This window comes from Schistocerca nitens, chromosome 11 (genome assembly GCF_023898315.1).
Source record: "Schistocerca nitens isolate TAMUIC-IGC-003100 chromosome 11, iqSchNite1.1, whole genome shotgun sequence".
NCBI lineage: Eukaryota > Metazoa > Arthropoda > Insecta > Orthoptera > Acrididae > Schistocerca > Schistocerca nitens.
In genome coordinates this window covers 171235897-171258069 of record NC_064624.1, presented here as the reverse complement: position 1 = coordinate 171258069, position 22173 = coordinate 171235897, and the positions used below count along the sequence as shown (strand labels likewise).

At 42.0% G+C, this 22173-nt stretch overlaps 1 protein-coding gene across 5 annotated transcripts in view; it reads right to left on the bottom strand.

Moving 5' to 3' along the window:
- LOC126213087 (serine/threonine-protein kinase OSR1) overlaps positions 1-22173 on the bottom strand; it is a 587751-nt gene that overhangs the window by 116783 nt on the left and 448795 nt on the right. For all 5 annotated transcript variants that reach the window (XM_049940682.1, XM_049940685.1, XM_049940683.1 and 2 more), the window contains 2 exons: positions 14115-14329; positions 13087-13199 (listed from right to left, as the gene is read on the bottom strand). In XM_049940682.1, the coding sequence (XP_049796639.1) occupies positions 13087-13199; positions 14115-14329 (328 nt within the window). The remainder of the gene's footprint in view (positions 1-13086; positions 13200-14114; positions 14330-22173) is intronic.

The window sequence follows — 22173 nt, the reverse complement described above, 5'->3', positions numbered from 1 at the left end:
AGTGCGTGAACGCACAGATGGCGTCACTACTCCCCCCACAACCCGCACTGTGACCAATCGGAGGTTACTTTCTGAACCGCCCTCGTAAAATTGACAGTGGCATTACGAGATACGTACACCGTACAGGCTGTTTAAAAGGAGGAGTTACATACTGCTACAAGACATAGTATTGGACAAAATTGGAAGAAAAGTTCCTATAATTACATGCCAAGAAATAAGTATCTGCTAAGATAAAGGCCATTTACTTGTGACAAATAATTAGCGTAACAGTAAGCTGAGCAGCCAACGCCCTTGCCGCAGTGGGAACACCGGTTCCCGCCAATCACCGAAGTAAAACGCTGTCGGGCTGGGCTAGCACTCTGGTGGGTGACCGTCTGGACTGCCGAGCACTGTCGGCAAGCGGGGCGCACTTCGCCCTTACGAGTCAAACCGAGGAGCTACTCGAGTGAGGAGTAGCGGCTCTGGCCACAAAAACTGACAACTGTCAGGAAAGTGGCGTACTGACCACGCGCACCTCCGTATCCGCATCTAATGCTGCCCCCCGGCTGAGAGGGTAACACAGGGGCCAGATGGTACCGTCGGAACTTCCGAGGCCTGTTCGGACTGTGAGCAGGCTATCTTACTGTTCGCAAGAAGAGGCAGTTAAGTAAATTATCAAGACTGCTACTGTGGGCAGATGTAAATTCTCGAGTCATTGTGGATGTGGGGCACCAGGATCACTTCGGCATCAACGTCTGTGCGGGAACTCTCGACTGACTCGTAGGGCCCTACACTTTACGGCCATTCCGTGCCGAGTGGTCCCATTTCAGAGATAGTTTCCAGATGAGAGTCATAGATTTTGCTGAAAATTTGTGTGAACATTCGCACATATTCCTAATGAACATTGGTAAAGTTTTACTTTCAGCAATCTAATGCTTGTGAGGATATAATCCAGTGACCCCATGGAACAGCTACCAATTGTGCACCCGCAAGTTTTCAGCAGCTGACGTGCAACACCTCCAGCAATATTTTCTCGAATGAAACAAAACTAGGCACTCTTCTGCACCTTTTAACCCTCTCTTACATGAAATAATAATAAAGAAAAAAGATTTCTGAGAGATCTGCATACAGATAATTTGGAAAAAAAAAAGAAAGAAAAGAAAAGAAAAGAGAGGAAAAAAAAAACGTTTAGCTATTTTTATCTCCAAAAGTAACAGCAAGTTGAACATTAAGCTTTGCACTAATAACTTACCAGTACAAAGTCTTACAAAACAAAATTTCATTTTCCTACTGATTTTCAGTAGTTTACAAATTGAGGGCAAAGTCGGCAATTTTTCTAAAAACCCCAAAAATTGCTATTTTTGGCCCACATTTGCAAAAGCGTCTTCTACACATTCTACTGAACCATTTTCATTAGAAATACTATATTCTACACTACCTAAAGAACTATATTTTTGCAATTGAGCATATATGGCACTAAAAGAGTATGAGAAGGTGGAGACAGACAGAAAATGGGGCCATATTCAACTGATACTCCAATTAAATCTGACTTTTTTATTATGTTCTACAATCGTTTAGTGCTCTCTGTGGTACATAATACAAGAAGTCCCAATGACTAGGAAATGAGCTTGATTCAGAAAAACTGTCTCCCTCCCCTTTTTTTATGTATCTGCAGCATTCTTTTTATAAAAAGTGGAGTAAGGAACACAATAAAAAGAATAGTTTTCTCTTTCTTGTACCTCTGGTAATTTGATGTAAAAACATTTGAAAAGTATTTTTTGGGTTGTGTCTCGCCAAAATTTCTTCCCAAACAATCCCAACAGTGATATCTCTTGGCCATCAGTAGTTTTCCTAGTGACACACTACAGCAAATTAATGAAACCTGTTAAAAATTCAATTAGCTTGAAGTAAATATAAGCTCAGGATCCTAAGAGAGATCTCTTCTAGCTTTGGCCTCTGACACTTCCAGAAATGGATCATCAGCTTGGGATCCTGTGTAAGGAAACCCTTATCAGGTTGAGAACCTGTGATAAGAAACTCACCCATGCTGCTGCTGCACAGGTATCAGGCATGGCCCCTATGGTGATGGGAACCTGTTTTCCTCACTTTAAAAGGAACCAGCAGTGGTTAAGCCACCACAGATGAAACCAACACACTTATACAATTTTTCACGTGTACACCGACATTCCACATTAATGGCAAATAACGCTGACACAAAATATGTTATACTTAAACCAGAATTAAACTAGCAGATCAACAGCATTATCCATTAAAGACATATACTAATAATTCTCTGTAACAATCAATTCCAAAAAATGTCAGGAAGACTGCTGTGATCTTCTTCAAAATGTACACAATGTGATAAATTTATACAATGTGACAGTGGTGTAGGACCCACAGCCTATTTATACGATGAGTGTTGCAGTTGTTTTGCAATAATTTTACTGCCCTGGTCTCCACTGCCCTGACAAAGCACAGTTAAACTGTGAAGTTTATAACAAGTTTTATTCTGCAGTTACAGCAGAGAAACAGGTAAATTTGATGATGAGTTGTGACAAAACACACACCTTTTTGAAGTGTTTCAAGTTATTCAGACTTTATCTCACTTTCCAGTCATCAAGACTTGATACTGCCTTTCCCACAGAATGCTAAACAATTGTAGAACATAAAAGATGTGAGATTTAATTTGACTGACAGCAGAATGTGGGCCTATTTTCAATGCACCTCCACACTTTTTAGGGCCTTACACATTCGCATTAAAAAACCAAATACGGATTTCAGATGGTTTAGAACATGGTCTTTCTAATGAAAATAAGCTTGCAGAACACTTTTTGTAAAAGTGTGCCAAAAACAGCCATTTTTCGCGTTTTGAGAAAAATCGTCAACTTTGCCCAGAATTTGCAACCTATTAGAACGCCATAGGAGAATGAAATTTTACATTCCAAGACCCTGCATATGAAAGTTATTAGGTGCAAGGTTTCTCGTGTTACTTTAAGAGATATAAAAAGTGAAACTTCACTTTTTTTGGGGCATCTACTCTTTTGGCCAACTTTGGATTAAATTATTCACACACAAATAACCAACGAAAACTATTTATTGTTTCACTAAAGAAAGTGCAGAAAGTTCTATAAGATGGCCTAGTTTTGTTTCATTCAAGTAAATACTGCCATAGATGAGATGTCTCAAAACTGCTGAAAACTCACAGGTACACTGTCAAGAGCTGCACTACACGATCAAACAAATGACTATATCTCTGGAAGTATTGAATTAACAGTTGTGATGTTCACTGGGAGCATGTGCAATAATTCATACAAAATTTCATCAAATCCCGCTACGGTCGTGCGGGAACCTCTAGACCATCTGGCACCGAATAACTCATTACCAAACAGATCAAGAGGTGCTAAGTGCCGCCGATTTCTGCACCACGAATTGCCGGAGCTACATAAGAACATTACCTTGCAGGAAGTAGACTATTGTGCTTTATCCGTGACGGAGCACCACCCCATTCCTGCGGTTGGTGCGCCAGTACCTCACCGCAATGTTGCGGGGACAAGACTTTGGTCAAGGAGGTCCAGCAGCCTGGTCCTCCCATTCACAAGACCTGAATCCATTGGATTTCTGATAACAGAGACATTTAAAGGCAATGATGGATGCCCAACCCACTAACAATGTTCAGACGTTACACAAGAGTGTGGCACTATTCGAATACAGCCAGAAGTATTTGAAAGAGAGTGCAATTTGTAGCAAAGGTCTGTTGGATGCGTCAGGATCTTTGAAAACCAGCCTGCCTGCCTCCTCCTACGTAACAAGACAGATCGGAATGAGAGGACACGTTGGCTCCATATCTGAACAGGCATTTGCTTCCAGACATAGGAACTTGGAACAACAATACCCCCTGTGGGATTATGTGACACTTTCTTTAAAGACCCTGTGACAACTTCCAAGCAATCCAACTAACATTTCAAAAACTTATTTTCACTGTCTTATTACACATCAGGGCCAACTGATTTTGTTGCCCTGATCCAATATTAGTTACCTCGAGTGTCAGTTATATACACAAACTGTGTCTGCAAATCAGATGTTCTAGTTCAGTCCCCAAGGTGCATTGAAATTGAAGTATATTGGTATTATCCTTAGTACATAGAAAATGTGATTTACTTCTGGATGTCAGTGAACTAAAAAGAAACAAGTGACTGGTCAAGAAGAGATGTTTAAAAGATCCACACAAATTAACACAAACAAAACTTCTTTGTTAAATCTACTTAGATCGAATGTCTTCTGGACAAAAAATTTTAAAGGGATTGCTGGTGAAAGGTTTGGCTACAAAAGCTCTAGTATGAGTAAACACAGATTACTTTTTCTGTGCCCAATTAGAGGATGTTCCACCACACTCCAAAGATTGTGTACGAAAGTCTTAGCCACTAAAAGATCAAGTGAGCATAGCAATTTACAAGCCAGCTGCAAAGGAAATAAGGTTGTTAGCAATCAGTTCAATTTCACTCAGAAAAAGTCAGCAGTTTTGTATCAGTTTCCATCTAATGAAGACTTAAAAAGGAGAAGAAGAAGCAAAGAAAGAAAGAAATTACAAAATCGAAATGCACAGCTTCCTTGACAGTTCCTGCCCCCCCACCCACCCACCCCCACACACACACACACACACACACACACACACACACACACACACACACACCTTTTCGCCAACATTAAAAAAATGGCTCTGAGCACTATGTGACTCAACATCTGTGGTCATAAGTCCCCTAGAACTTAGAACTACTTAAACCTAACTAACCTAAGGACATCACACACACCCATGCCCGAGGCAGGATTCGAACCTGCGACCGTAGCGGTCGCGCGGTTCCGGACTGAGCGCCTAGAACCGCTAGACCACCGCGGCCGGCTCTCCAACATTAACCAACACTTAAAAAAGCAAGAAGCAACCTGAGAAGTCATCTGTGACCCAAATGTAGGAGAGTGTTTACACGGAACAAAAATGAACTGCAAGAGCTGAAAACTGCTGGCCAAACCTGCAGTTCCACAATCAATAAAATGTTTCAATAACACTCAACCTGGACATGAAACTGAGGGAGAGGAAAAAGACAGATGGGCAGCAGTCACTAGTTTTGCGGTTGAAGGCAATATAGTTTTCAGATTCCATGAGAAATAATGCTGTGTACACTTGCCACTAGTAGAAAAAAAACATTTTCAGCCTTTCTTCAAACTGATGTACACCAATCAGCCAAAACATTATCACCACTGACCTTTCCATATAAATCTGTCCAGGCGACAGCAGCGTCACCTGGCAAGGAATAACTGTTAATCAGACACATGCGCAGTGCACGAAGAATCAGCGAGAGGGTTGTCCGCGTGTAGAGTGGGGAAGGCACGCAATCTGAGTTTGATCGAGGACAGACTGTGACGGCCCAAAGGCTCAGCATAAGCATCTCCGAAACTCCACGACTTGTCGGGTGTTCGAGGAGTGCTGTGGTGAGCATCTTCAACATGTGACAAAACCGAGGTGAAACTACTTCCTGATGTCGCCGAGTTGTGTATCACGTAACCGATGAGTAGCTTTGTTGTAGCAAAGTTTGTGCACATTTGTGCCCCAGCATCTATCACAGAATCAGAAGGCAGCCTGACCCGTCCGTTGAGATATGCAGACCAAGGAACAGATTTCATTGCTCAGACAGTGGCACAAGATGAAATGTGCTGTCACCACTTCGACAATGCCTACAAACGGATGAACACTGAGCAGCAGCACCTTCTACATCTACATCCATACTCCATAAGCCATCTGACGGTGTGTGGCGGAGGGTACCTTGAGTGCCTCTATCAGCACTCCCTTCTATTCCACTCTCGTATTGTTCGTGGAAAGAAGGATTGTCGGTATGCCTCTGTGTGGGCTCTAATCTCTCTGATTTTATCCTCATGGTCTCTTCGCGAGATATACGTAGGAGGGAGCAATATACTGCTCGACACCTCGGTGAAGGTATGTTCTCGAAACTTTAACAAAAGCCCGTACCGAGCTACTGAGCGTCTCTCCTGCAGAGTCTTCCACTGGAGTTTATCTATCATCTCCGTAGCGCTTTCGCAATTACTAAATGATCCTATAACGAAGTGCGTTGCTCTCCGTTGGATCTTCGCTATCTCTTCTATCAACCCTCTCTGGTACGAATCTCTCACTGCTGAGCAGTATTCAAGCAGTGGGCGAACAAGAGTACTGTATCCTACTTCCTTTGTTTTCAGATTGCATTTCCTTAGGATCCTTCCAATGAATCTGCCTGGCATGTGCTTTACCGACGATCAACTTTATATGATCATTCAATTTTAAATCACTCCTAATGCCTACTACCAGATAATTTATGGTATTAACTGCTTCGAGTTGCTGACCTTCTGTATTGTAGCTAAATGATAATGGATCTTTCTTTCTATGTATTCGCAGCACATTACACTTGTCTACATTGAGACTGAATTGCTATTCCCTGCACCATGCGTCAATTCGCTGCAGATCCTCCTGCATTTCAGTACAATTTTCCATTGTCACAACCTCTCGATATACTACAGCATCATCCGCAAAAAGCCTCAGTGAACTTCCGATGTCATCCACAAGGTGATTTATGTATATTGTGAATAGCAACGGTCCTACGACACTCCGTTGCCGCACACCTGAAATCACTCTTACTTCGGAAGACTTCTCTCCGTTGAGAATGACATGCTGCGTTCTGTTATCTAGGAACTCTTCAGTCTAATCACACAATTGGTCTGATAGTCCATATTCTCTAACTTAGTTCATTAAACGACTGTGGGGAACTGTATCGAACGCCTTGTGGAAGTCAAGAAACACGGCATCTACCTGGGAACCCCTGTCTACAGCTCTCCGAGTCTCGTGCGAGCTGGGTTTCACACCATCGTCTTTTTCGAAACCCATGCTGATTCCTACACAGTAGATTTCTAGTCTCCAGAAAAGTCATTATACTCTACCATAATATGTGTTCCAAAATTCTACAACTGATCGACGTTAGAGATATAGGTCTATAGTTCTGCAAGTCTGTTCGACATCCCTTCTTCACAACAGGGGTGACCTGTGCCCTTTTCCAATCTTTCGGAACGCTACGCTCTTCTCGAGACCTACGATACACCACTGCAAGAAGGGGGAAAAGTTCCTTCACGCACTCTGTGTAAAATCGAACTGTTATCCCATAAGGTTCAGCTACCTTTCCTCTTCTGAGCGATTTTAATTGTTTTTCTACACCTCTGTCATGTATTTCGATATCTACCATTTTGTCATCTGTGCAACAATCTGGAGAAGGAACTACAGTGCCGTCTTCCTCTGTGTAACAGGTTTGGAAAAAGACATTTAGTATTTCGGCCTTTAGTCTGTCATCCTGTGTTTCAGTACCATTTTGGTCACAGAGTGTCTGGACATTTTGTTTTGATCCACCTACGGCTTTGACATAAGACCAAAATTTCTTAGGATTTCATGCCAAGTCAGTACACAGAACTTTACTTTCGAATTCATTGAACGCCTCTCGCATAGCCCTCCTCACACTACATTTCGCTTCGCGTAATTTTTGTTTGTTTGCAAGGCTTTGGCATTGTTTATGTTTGCTGTGAAGTTCCCTTTGCTTCCGCAGCAGTTTTCTAACTCGGTTGTTGTACCATGGTGGCTCTTTTCCATCTCTTACAATCTTGCTTCGCACATACTCATCTAACACATATTGTACGATGGTTTTGAAGTTTGTCCACTGATCCTAAACACTATCTGTACTTGAGACAAAACTTTTGTGTTGAGCCATCAGGTACTCTGAAATCTGCTTTTTGTCACTTTTGCTAAACAGAAAAATCTTCCTACGTTTTTTAATATTTCTATTTACGGCTGAAATCATTGATGCAGTAACCGCTTTACGATCTCTCCCCACATGACTAATAACCTTGCCTCAACCATCCCTCCCCCCAAAAAAGATCTCTACTTACTGACTGACAGACAGACAGACTGGCTACCATGGTGTGCAAAAGTTAACATTAAAATTAACATTGGGCAGTGTTGCAACATATTGCTAAGGCTTAAACAGGCCATAAAAAACAAGCCTTAAATGGGATAGCACTTTTCCAGAACAGCACAAAGTCACATGTAGCCAAGAAGACCTTCAAAAAATTTTAATGGGATGTTCTTACATGCCCGATCTCTCTCCCCACATGACTAATATCTTCTGCCCCATAAAATAATCTTTAAAAGGTAGCAGGTTCAACAGTGACAAGGAAGTGCAAGGCACTGTGGAAAACTGGATCTGTTACTATCCCATGACTTTCTACACTGAACCAATCCCAAGTGCTGCTTTGAGTTGAAGTTGTCACAAGGGGGTGGGGAGAGGAGGGAGGGAGAGGGAGAGGGAGTTAGTTTTACTACACAAGACATAGTATTTCCAAGAAAAGTGTTATCACTGTTACACATTCCATTATACCAAGTAACGATGAGATGGGAGGTTTCTCTCTTCACTCTACTCAGATCAAACTTTTGTAATCTACAAAACTATCACCACACCCCCAAAACAGACATGACAAATATAATCACAAGCCACATAACTTATTTCAGCAAAGACAAACAACTTTCCTCCATTCTACACATCCTAAACAAAAACTGCCAAGTTCCAGGATTTATCCGATTCCTATTCCCCTCCATGTCACTTTCCTCAATGATGTCACATTCAGTATTTCCAGGGTGAAGGCTTTAGTTACATAATCTCTCTAAAAACTGTTTTGAGAGTAAAAGTCAACAACAATGAACAAAATCAGCATTTTTTGTAATGTCTGGTTGTAAATGTTACCAGCACACATTGTTGAAGGGGCATTGGACTGCTTGCCAAGAGTGCCCTAAAAGGTATTTTCAGGTTCTGTACCATACTTACATGTGAGCACCTCTTCAAAAAGCATGTTTTCATATACTTCAACAATAATTAATGATTTTTTAAAAAGTTTCTTAGGGTGGCATAAAGTACTCTGCCTCCCCTAGTAAAACGCTTTATGAAAAATGCACTGGTATTACTATTGTTAAATCCACAACATAAGAGGCAAAAATGAGAGCAACCATCATATCACATTTAATAGGCAGGTGGCAGGGAGTGTATGCTGTAGGGCTGTGTGTACCACAACAGAATAATAACTATTTTAAGAAACAAATAGTAGGAAAATTACTGCAAAGCGACACAATGGTGCTAGCATTTGAGAAGGACAACAGAAGCAGACAGACAACTGGGAAGACAGAAATGGAATAAGTTGCAAGCCTTTGGAATGTGATGTCACGGGGGACTGCTGCAGAACTACAGGACTGATCAAGCAAGCAATAAGAGAGAAAAGATTAAACTTTACAAGGGACCATCCAAGCTCCAAGTGTCAGTAATGCCAGTCACAAGAGGGAGTGGAAAGTTATGATGACAGAAGAGCCATTTCGATAGCCATTGACGTAACCATACGTTAGGGACTGATGACCTAAGCAGTTTGGTGCCTTAGAAATTCTCACACATTTTTGAATACATTTTTGTTTCAATTGCACGAGACATGTTAAGTATTTAAAGTACCAACAACCTTAACACACTAGGTGCTAGAGTATTATCAAACAAATTTTGGAGAAAAACACTTCACACACACACACACACACACACACACACACACACACACACACACAACATTTAATAATTAGTTTAACAGTCAGTTGCTATTTCTTTTACTGGAGTGTATACAGCAGGACTCATACTGCAACTAAACTAAAAATTATGAAAAGTGAAACGAAGCTAACCTAACATAGACCTCAGGCTACACTACCAATTAGTGTCACCGTTATGCAGATAAAGTCATTAATAACACTTCAACACAGATTGTGCAAAGTCCTCTATAGAACAATAAAACAAATTTGTGGCAAAAGCAAAAAACCCAGAAACCACCATCCACACAACGCAAGTTATTCACATAATTTTGTTACTCCAACCGAGATTTGTATTCCAGATGAAATGATTAATAACATTTCAATATCAAAGGTGCAAATAACGTATGTCAAAAGCAGAATGTGAAGGAAAGGCCACCCACAAAATATGATTAATTAGTATATTTGCCGTATAAAGATTTATCTAGTCAACAGCTGCTGACTGGGTAAACACTTTTGTTGGCTACCTCCTTTCTCCACATAGAAACTTTTTGTCAACATTTGCCTCAAACTTTCAACAAGTGCAGCTCATCTGACAGCCCTTTGCATAATCAGAAAAAATGTAAAATAAATAACATAATTAATCAAGAATATAAAATGTTCGACACACACTGCGACATGAGTAACTGCTAAAAATTTTAGTTTAAGGTACGATGGAATAAAAGAAACAGAGGATGGCTTGGACATGATTATGAATATCGATCATTCTCAATGTCAGATACAGCAGTTAAGCTGAAATGAACTGCAGCTAACCTACCGTTTGGCTGGTGACTCACTATAACTTTCCACACTATCTCATAGAAATGGACGCGATAACTGTGGATGTAGTACAATTTTAAGATTTTAAATAATAAAACAGTAACCAGCCACAATAATGGTTTAAAAAATTATTTAAACCTTGAACAGGTGCACCTACATAGAAAGTGTTCTGCCCCATTCCATTGTTGTTTTGCAATTGTGAGCCCATAGCTATTACTTTATTTTTGCTTCAGCTAACAGTGATAGACTGTGTTCTTGTATGTCCAAGTGATCAGCCGTAACACAACACACACAGCAAGCTATTGTCTATTATATAATTAATAATCAAATAAGCAGTCATCTGGGATCTGATGCAACTGCACTGTTTATTGCTTCGAGTGGGTCATTACTGTGGGGTAACATCTATCCATGGCAACAGAGTGGTCTAATGAAAGTTTCTTTCATTATTGTTTGATTACAAAGTGCTTTAGCTCATATTCTGTAAGTCTGTCCACTTGCAATTGTAAACCTTGTCATATTTATTTGTAATTCATAGTAGTAACATGTCAGACAGAGGACTTTTGCTCCCAGCAATCATCTGCAAAATGTGACAAGTTGTGTTTTCATACGATATACTGATCTTCCAGCCAATACTGCTGTTTTCAGAAATGGTATACCTTTATGGTCCAATTTTTCTAGTCACTACATTTCAATGATAATGAGAATCGGCATGCCCATTGCTCATGGGTAAAAACAGAGCTGGTGCAGTATAAGCAGACCAAACACATCTCAAACACACTGACATACTGAATTGATCAGATATGATTCCACAATTTAATAAGATGGCTGAACTCAAAGTCAATGATAGGAGATAAGGAAAAAATATTTAGAGTAGTATAAATGTGTAAAAACAACCTAATTTCAAAGCAGAAACTGCCCAAATGGGTCTTACAACCATTAGTGATGTAGGTAATGTTAGTAGAATGAAAAAGGAACCATACTGTCGGTCCACAAATTGCTATCAGTCTACTGTTTTGGGAACTAACAAAGTTGAAGTGAAATACAATCAGCAATACACTTGCTATTTGTTAACACAACGTGTGCCTTTAAAACTAACCATCAGCTGTTACCTCACAAACAGTTTCATGGAGAACAAAATAGTCTCCTTCATAACACACTCAATTAGGCAGTAAAAACAATAAAAATTCTTAATGCACTGCAGACACTTTTCTCATAATGCCACTGTCCAACAATGAATGAAATATAAACAAACATTTAAAGAATGTCTAATTCACCAAAATGAGCTGCTAATATAACAATTATTTACCAATCTGTTCCAAGTGCACATATCATGTATCAAAAGATAATTTGCATATTTTGAATACATAATGCTATACCATTCTTTAAATATTTATGAGCTGTGAGCACCCTCTTTATAAAATATACTATAAATAATTTACTTTTTTCACAATCACAGAGCAATTATTGTAAATAAGACATTTTTCCCTTAAAATCTCTCACAATAGCAGTTTGTTCAGCAATGAAACCATGGATGCAGATCACTCATCTCCTGTGGTTGTGAGCAAAGTATAATATTTATTACCAACAGTCTTAATATACATATCCTGACAGAACCCCACTTAATGGCTCATGCATGACACTTGATGCAATTAAACACTGAAAGGAACATTAGTAATTTTACAACAAGATTTCTAAAAGCAAGCAAAGATACATATGAATACTATTCTCCAAAAACAATTTTAATACGTCGTGATAACACTATAAGAAATATAAGTTCTGCATTTTTCTTTGCTGAAAAAGGCTTGGCATATTCCCTTTCAACAAAATCTTATGTTTACAGCCTCTAGCCATCTATCATTTTAAGTAATACATATGCTAGACAGGATTTTCAAACAGCACACATAAAAGGCTTTATTTAATTAAAAGAAAAAAAATCAAAGTTATCAAACAAGGAAAAAAGCTTCACCACTTTGAAATTATGCCTGTGGACAGTAACTCAATCTGGACAACAATCAATGCCAGGTGAAAATCATCAATCTGCTTACAGCTAACATGCAAATTTCTTTTACAGTGAATCTCTGATCACATCCGTAACATTTACTCCTCTTTATCTATTTCAGAAATTTTAAGGTAGGGCAACTATTCCAGTAACATTCATTATAACAGTTTATAATACAAAGATGAAAGATTCACTGTAAGTGCTTCAAGATAGAAAAAAATAAAATACACTTTCTCACAGGCAACACATTATCTAGTCACATAAGCACCTTGGACAAAACTTGCTGTCAAATCCACCATGGACATCCTTATTTCATATAGTACTTCAAAGCTAGTTCTTCCAATGTAACAGCAGTGATTCTTCACACCATATTGCTCATTTTCTTTTCCTGTTTTTCCCCAAAATAAATGGGAAACTTTCTGCTGAAGATTTAGTTAAAATGTGTGTTTTGTTTCACAAACATACTGAAGCTACAATATTGCTGTTACGTACCTGAAACGTTTCATTAATGTGCAAGTATCAACACACTGAAAAACAATTGCAAAAAAATCTTACTACTTCCTACTTGTAAAAATGTTCGAAAAAGTGTTACAGTGAGGTCTGGGAAGGGCGATGGGCTGGAGAGAACAAGTCTTGCTCTATCTTAAATAATTACCAGCAATTCGTCCATGCTCGTGTTCCATTTTTCCAGATTTATTCGTTTGATGGCACATTTTTCTTGCCGTGGTTTGCAAAAAGCGCCGTGAACAACTGCTGTTGCTCCGACACCTAGAAATAAAAGTAAAATTTCAATACGTTGGCACATATTCTGCAGAAATATTCATATTTATAGTGATTTTAACATTAAGTAACTATTGACATCTGAATAGTCGTTTATATTGTGAAGTTTGCGACATGTTTTGCACACTAGTCTGCAAAAATCGCCATTATTTTTATTTATTCGCGGTAAAAGTATGATAAAACACTCCGGGATGGAAACCACTATCTACAAGATATGTGTGACTGTACGAGGGGAAGAAGAAACTAATGAAATACACGGAGTCTAAACGTCAAAGGCTGTCATATGTCATTACGTGCAAAATTTACTGTACACTATCACCTAAACAGAAACAGTATTTTATTATAAGTTAACCACCCAACTGTTCGTCTACTAATATGTTACGTCTCCATGCCTTTAAGTAACAAGAACACCATAGCACAACGCCCAGAATTCTACTGCAGTCATGCCACGACGTAAAAAATCCACAAAAACATTCATTGTTTGCAGTTCAGCAGAATGTTATCTTAGGAGCATTGCCTGTGTTTAGAATAACTGTTAGAAAACTATGTCAAATTCACAACATTTCATTAAAAACTCTTACTTTTAACAAAACATTCAATAAAACACTGGTTTCACTCCCGGTACGTTACGTTTTCCGCTTCTTTCTGGCACTGTCATTCAACTAACAACTGTCTAGGGACGGCATGATGCAGTCATACAGTCTTTCTCCACAAAAAATGAAAAACAAAGGCCACGTAAAATAGCAAGCTGCGGTACAAACTTCATTCGACTTCCAATAAAAAGAGAGAAAATGTATACACACACTCCAAATGAGCACACGAACTTCATATTGCAAATAATACAAACGCTGAACGACACCAGGCAGAATTCGCCGTCACGTTATAGACAGTTATTTTACTGACCGATAACTTCCTTCAGTTCGTAGTCATCCTTAGAGTTGGGCCAGCCTTGCGTCGTCGAGCCGGCACCAGTCGTCGCCATTTTGTGAGCGAGAATATCTCCGATGGAAGCTCTGGCGGCCAAATGCGGACCTAAGCCGTCCGGGCCTGTGCAGTTGGATGTTTTCCGCCGGAAAATACCGGGCGAGCCAGGCGGCATGAGCCCGGGAGAGATTTTCCTGAAAGGAGGGGACACAAACACATGTAATTCAGCATTCTTATTGTAAAAGACACTTTCTCAATATTAAGTACACTGGCAGCAAGGAAAAGCGTGAGGAACGAAGTTTATTAGAAGATAACTATGAGCGCAATAAAGCAAATAGGACAACGTAAGCAGGAGAAACAAAAGACTGTACGCGTAAGAAGGGGGCGGGTCCACACGTGGTGATGACAGCACGCAGCAAGCGACTATCGCTCTTGTAGACTACACGGACAAAGGTCATATTTGCGATCGCCCAATCGGTTCATTAACCGAGTTAACCGGACTTCTTGGCTCGCATCATAACGGCACTGTATTTTCTTCTAGAAAGAGCGATATAGTTTAGTAAAATGCAACAAATACAGTCTTTACAGTGTACAGATATTGCATGCACCTTATTTATTCCTAATAGCAGAGAAGGATGCCTCATAGCACTTTGCTGAGGAGAGACTTCATCTGACACGGTGGCTGTTTACTTAGCTTCATTTGTTTGCGCCAAAAGCGTAAAAGTGTACATAGTGGCTGTGGCGTTGCTGTTACAATCAATAGACTGTACACAGAAGGTTGCGATCGGCGATTTCTTTTCCGCAACAGTAGTGAGTGTTTGCCGCAGTTAGATCAATATTCATTTCTGACAAATCAAGGTAAACGAGCTTTTCTTGGCAGCCAATCCTTTTTACGTAATCGGATCCCCCTCTGCCCGACTGCGTGCTTCAATAACAGCAACCAAGTGCTGTTTGGAAGACAGGCACGAGGCACCGATACAGGGTTAAGAAAAGATGGGGAGGGAAGGAGGGTCATAGTTCTTCAGTCTCTCTCCCCCACGAAATGCGCTACATATGCTCAGAATTTTAATAAAAATAACAGTAACATATATACAATATTTCATGATCATAATCATTTGTTAACATCAATTTTTAGTACAGTGGTTTTGCCTTTTTGGTGATTTCTTTTTTTTTTTGGGGGGGGGGGGGGGGGGAAGGAGGATCCCCGCCTGTTGGAAGCAAGCTTACGTTTCTGGGTGTTGTCCTGCATATCAACGCTCGTGATTGATCCCCTATTGTCACGGTCACCATTCTTCCTTTCTTCATGATTTGTGATCATCAAATAGCCGCCGACCAAGCTCTACAAAAATATGTACCGAGTGACTGTAAATAAAATGCAGCTACTCACAGTGTGGGCTGTATGGCAGCGAAACTTGATAGATGTTCTAATGTGTTAATACAGAACCGATTAACGCGGATAAAAATAGTTCCGATTTTGGCACAAGGTGCAAGGCGTACAGAACTCTTTCCACGTGTAATGGATTAGGGACGGAATGTGGACAGAAAAGGTCAAAAAAGCGAGGAAGGCGTTATGCTGATGATGTTATTATTAACCGATTACTACAGGATTTGTTCAATGAATGTGAGCACTGGAGAGGCCGACGGGATGCTGCATCCGTAAAACGATGTGATCAACAGTTGCTCGCAGCAGTTTAGGTGGAATCTGAGCAACGCGTTCATATTACACTCTCCGTCTGATCAGGTACAGACCGAACGTATACGTGGTAAAAGCGTTCTTTTAGATAGTCCCAGAGCCAGAAGTCAAATCTATTCAGATGAGATCGTCTCGCAGGCCAAGCATCTGGAACACCTGTGCAGATAACACGTTCGTGGAAAGTTGTATTAAGCAGATATTTCTCTAGACGATGGCCATGAGGTGTTTCCTCGTCTTGCGTGCGAAACAGTGTGCGATTTGTGCTTTTACCAGTGGGGGGGGGGGGGGGGAGGGGGATGTCTTAGGGGGTTAGTATAATTATATATGTTACTAGCTTGGACCGTGGCGTTATCCATGGTTAATCAGTTATTTATAAATAGATGTTAATGGCGAAACTCACTATTCACGCGTATGCACTATCAGAAAAGCCATCCCTTGTTATATCTTTAAAAGGGCATTAAAGGTAAGGCTTATTTACAAAATCATCTACATACAGGTATATGAGGGGAATTCAAAAAGTAAAGGCACATTTGTGAAAAGCTGTACTTATTTTGATGATAGAAGACTCAAACATGCGTTATTTTTCTACGTAACCTCCCTAGACTTCACTGCAGTTTTCCCGACATTTTACGAGTTTTTTTTATTTCATCAGAAAATACGTTTATCGGTTGCATCTGTAACCAATTTTGCACCGCGTCAATGACGTCTTCATCACTTTCAAATCTTCTTCCCTGTAGTGCTTCCGTGAAGGGTCCAAACATGTGAAAATCGCTTCGAGCCAGGTCTGGAGTGTATGGTGGATGTTCCAGCACCTCCAATCTCAACTCCTTGATTGCGTCGGCTGTCCGTTTGGCAGAATGTGGGCGACCGTTATCTTGTTGCACGATGACACCTCTTCACAGTTTTCCATGACGTTTGGATCTGATTGCAGGTTTTAGATTCGTACGCAACACATCACATCCACCATACAATACAGACCTGGCTCTAAAGCCTCGTTTACGCTGGGGCGACGTCTTGCAACATTGTGGCATGCTACGGAAATGTGGCGTGCGTCGTCTAATCATTTAGTTCTAAATGTTTTGAAATGCTTAACTAGCACATAACACTTTTTCAAAATTAATAAGCACACATATTAATAGTATTAACAGTAAACTTTCAGTGTTCGGCTCTACAAATTTAAATTATATGTAAAGTTAAACATCCCAGGTTGGGATGCATAAACTAAAACCAGAGGAGGGGATGGTCTGATGCAGAGGGGGAGAAATCCCCCCCCCATCCCCCCCTGCAAATCGCATACTGGTGCGAAATGAAAATAGTGGTTTCCACACAGTTGCGAACTCGCAAAGCAGGAATCACATGCTGTAAAAAGTGGTGTCGATAACTTGCATACGTCACGGTACACCTGACAGGCCCTCTTCGTGAATTCTCTTAAAAGAAGAACGGACAGCGTTGTGAATCCACAGCACATGGTCACATAAGGCAAGTGCAAAGCTTCTTCGCGCATAGCACCCCAAATTCGTGAGTTCAAATTCAAATGGCTCTATGCACTATAGGACTTGACATCTGAGTGCATCAGTCCCCTAGACTTAGAACTACTTAAACCTTACTAAACTAAGGACATCACACACATCCATGCCCGAGGCAGGATTCGAACCTGCGACCGTAGCAGCAGCGCGGTTCCGGACTGAAGCGCCTAGAACCGCTCGGCCACAGCGGCCGGAAATTCGTCAGTTCTGTGTACTTACTGCACCCTGAGTGTAAAATGGGCCTCGTCACTACATAGAGTATTATCCGGCCACATCTTATCTACATCGATCCGTGCCGGATACCAGAGAGCAAATTCAGAACATTGCTGCGGATCAAGAGGCTGTTTAGGTCCTGGACTGTTTGGATCTTGTACAGATACCAGTGTAATACACTGAAAAGCCAAAGAAACTGGGACACTTACCCAATATCATGTAGGGCTCCGAGAGCACGCAGAAGTGCCGCAACACGACGTGTCATGGACTCGACTAATGTCTGAAGTAGTGCTGGAGGGAAACGACACCATGAATCCTGCAGGGCTGTCCATAAATCCCTAAGAGTACGAGGATGTGGAGATCTCTTCTGAACAGCACGTTGCAAGGAATCCCAGATATGGTCCATAATGTTCATGTCTGAGACGATTGGTGGCCAAAGGGAGTGTTTAAACTCAGAAGAGTTCTGGACGTTTGGGGTGTCGCATTGTCCTACTGGAATTGCTCAAGTCCGTCGGAATGCACAATGGACACGAATGGAAGTCGGTGATCAGACAGTGTCACCGGTCAGAGTCGTATCTAGACGTATCAGTGACCCAATATCACTCCAACTGCACACGCCCCACACCATTACAGAGCCTTTAACAGCTTGAATACTCCCCCGCTGAAGTTCCATGGATTCTTGATGTTGTCTCCATACCCGAACACGTCCATCCGCTCGATACAATTTGAAACGAGACTCGTCCGACCAGGCAACGTGTTTTCCGTCATCAACAGTCCAATGTCGGTACTGAGCCGGCCGCGGTGGTCTAGCGGTTCTGGCGCTGCAGTCCGGAACCGCGGGACTGCTACGGTCGCAGGTTCGAATCCTGCCTCGGGCATGGGTGTGTGTGATAGGTTAGTTAGGTTTAAGTAGTTCTAAGTTCTAGGGGACTTATGACCTAAGATGTTGAGTCCCATAGTGCTCAGAGCCATTTGAACCATTCGGTGCTGACGGGCCCTGGCGAGGCGTAAAGCTTTGTGTCGTGCAGTCATCGAGGGTACACGAGTGGGCATTCGTCTCCGAAAGCCCACATCGATAATGTTTCGTTGAATGGTTCGCACGCTGACACTTGCTGATGGCCCAGCATTGAAATCGGCAGCAGTGCGCGGAAGGGTTGCATTTCTGTCAAATTCAACGATTCTCTCCAGTCGGCGTTGGTCCCGCTCTTCCAGGATATTTTTCCGGCAGCTGCGATGTCGGAGAGATTCACGGCACACTCGTGAAATGGTCGTACGGGAAAATCCCCACTTCATCGCTACCTCGGCGACGCCAACTATAACACCACGTTCAGACTCACTTAAATCTTGATAAGCTGCCATTGTAGCAGCAGTAACCGATCTAACAACTGCGCCAGACACTTGCTGTCTTATATAGGCGTTGCCGACCGCAGCGCCGTATTCTGCCTGTTTACGTATCTGTGTACTTGAATACGCACACCTATACCAGTTTCTTTGGCGCTTCGGTGTATACAGGGTGCTCCATTGATAGTGACCGGGCCAAATATCTCACGAAATAAGCGTCAAACGAAAAAACTACAACGAACGAAACTTGTCTAGCGTGAAGGGGGAAACGAGATGGGGCTATGCTTGGCCCGCTAGATGGCGCTGCCATAGGTCAAACGGATATCAACTGCGTTTTTTAAAAATAGGAACCCCTATTTTTATTACATATTCGTGTAATACGTAAAGAAATATGAATGTTTTAGTCGGGCCACTTTTTTCGCTTTGTGATAGATGGCGTTGTAATAGTCACAAACATATGGCTCACAATTTTAGACCAACAGTTGGTAACAATAAAATTCTTCAGGGTATCAGACCGCATCGTCATAATTTAAAATGCGCCAACGTTTCGGCCAGCGTTGCAGCTAGCCTTCATCAGGGCCTTACGTTAACTGCTAAATGAACACACTTGGTTCCTTAAATAGCTACACGAGAAAACCGTGTCGTTACTTGATTGGCTGTAAAAGGTGGAGGAGGAGGGGTGAAAGGTATGCTTTATTGGTGTTTCCTTTATTATCTGTCATTGGTTGAAATAGCTGTTTTCTATTGGTCTTTATATTAATCCACCCCATTGGAGGAGACGGACGAATAGCGAACAGGTGATGGCTGTGACGTCACACTGTTTCCATGCTGTCCAGAAGCCGGCTGCGGCATGCCATTGCTTTGTGTGCTCGCGACCACTACTGCGGCTCTCCGCGTGTCTGCATGGGCCGCCACGGCTCTGCCGCCGCTCCGTAGCCCTGCTATTGCGGGCAGCCAAGACCTCGGAAGCTTGTACCCGTCCTCTCTATTCATGTTGGCGGGTCTTTTGGCTATTTCTATCGCCTCTCTAATATTTCTTTTGAAAGTGAGAGGCTGTTTCGCCAGGACTCGGGCTTCTTGAAAAAATATTGGTTTCCCGCACTCGTCTCGGTGTTCCGCCACTGCTGACTTAGTGTGTTGTTTCAGGCGGATATATCTTTCATGTTCCGAGAGCCTTGTGCTAATCGGACGTCCCGTCTCACCTATGTAGACTAATCCACACGCACAACCAATTTCATACACGCCAGCTGTGTGTAGTTTGTCAACTGCATCCTTGGTAGAACCGAGCATGTCTGATATTTTGTTTCTGCTTCGGAAAATTGGTTTGATGTCGGCTTTTCGTAGAATTTTGCCAATACGTTCGGTGACCCCTTGTACATATGGTAACACAGCAATGCTCTGTGCCTCCTTCTCCTCTTCCCTATTAGTCTTCTCCCTTGTCGACATGGTGCTGTCTATCATCTGCTTCCCATAGCCATTAGTTCCGAAGGTGGACCTAAGGCGTTCAAGTTCTGTCTTCAGATGTTCTTCGTCGCTTATCCTGTACGCTCTCTCCCTTAGCGTGTGCAGGGCGGACTTCTTCTGCGTGGGGTGATGGTGGGAGGAGGCGTGAAGGTACCTGTCCGTATTGGTTGGTTTCCTGTACACTTTGTGGCCAAGTTAACCATCAGGTTTTCGATAAACTTCCACGTCGAGAAAAGGCAGCACCCCATTCTTCTCTGTTTCCATTGTAAACTGAATTTTCCTATGCTGTTGGTTAAGGTGCTTGTGGAAGTTCTGTAACTCCTCTTCTCCGTGGGGCCAGATGACGAAAGTATCATCGACATAGCGAAGCCAACAATTTGCTTCTGGACAGCATGGAAACAGTGTGACGTCACAGCCATCACCTGTTCGCTATTCGTCCGTCTCCTCCAATGGGGTGGATTAATATAAAGACCAATAGAAAACAGCTATTTCAACCAATGACAGATAATAAAGGAAACACCAATAAAGCATACCTTTCACCCCTCCTCCTCCACCTTTTACAGCCAATCAAGTAACGACACGGTTTTCTCGTGTAGCTATTTAAGGAACCAAGTGTGTTCATTTAGCAGTTAACGTAAGGCCCTGATGAAGGCTAGCTGCAACGCTGGCCGAAACGTTGGCGCATTTTAAATTATGACGGCGCGGTCTGATACCCTGAAGAATTTTATTGAAGAAGACAACGGCCGCGGAAGCCTACGCTTACAGTTGGTAACAAGTAGGTTTTTTTTAATTTAAAATACAGACATTTTATTTCGGTTGTTCCAATGTGATACACGTGCCTTTGTGAACTTATCATTTCTGAGAACGGATGCTGGTACAGCGTGATTACCAGTAAATACCACATTAATGCAATAAATGCTCAAAATGATGTCCGTCAACCTCAATGCATTTGGCAACACGTGTAACGACATTCCTCTCAACAGCGAGTAGTTCGCCTTCCGTAATGTTCGCAAATGCATTGACAATGCGCTGACGCATGTTGTCAGACGTTGTCGGTGGATCACGGTAGCAAATATCCTTCAACTTTCCCCACAGATAGAAACCCGGGGACGTCACATCCGGAGAACGTGCGGGCCACGGTATGGTGCTTCGACGACCAATCCACCTGTCATGAAATATGCTATTCAATACCGCTTCAACCGCACGCGAGCTATGTGACGGACATCCATCATGTTGGAAGCTCATCGCCATTCTGTCATGCAGTGAAACATCTTGTAGTAACATCGGTAGAACATTACGTAGGAAATCGGCATACATTGCACCATTTAGATAAAATGGGGGAAAATTATCCTTTCTCCCATAATGCCGCACCATACATTAACCCGCCAAGGTCGCTGATGTTCCACTTGTCGCAGTCATCGTGGATTTTCCGTTGTCCAATAGTGCATATTATGCCGGTTTATGTACCGCTGTTGGTGAATGACGCTTCGTCGCTAAATACAACGAGTGCAAAAAGTCTGTCATCGTCCCGTAATTTCTCTTGTGTCCAGTGGCAGAACTGTACATGATGTTCACAGTCATCACCATGCAATTCCTGGTGCATAGAAATATGGTACGCCGGCCGGAGTGGCCGAGCGGTTAAAGGCGCTACAGTCTGGAACCGCACGACCGCTACGGTCGCAGGTTCGAATCCTGCCTCGGGCATGGATGTGTGTGATGTCCTTAGGTTAGTTAGGTTTAAGTAGTTCTAAGTTCTAGGGGACTTATGACCACAGCGGTTGAGTCCCATAGTGCTCAGAGC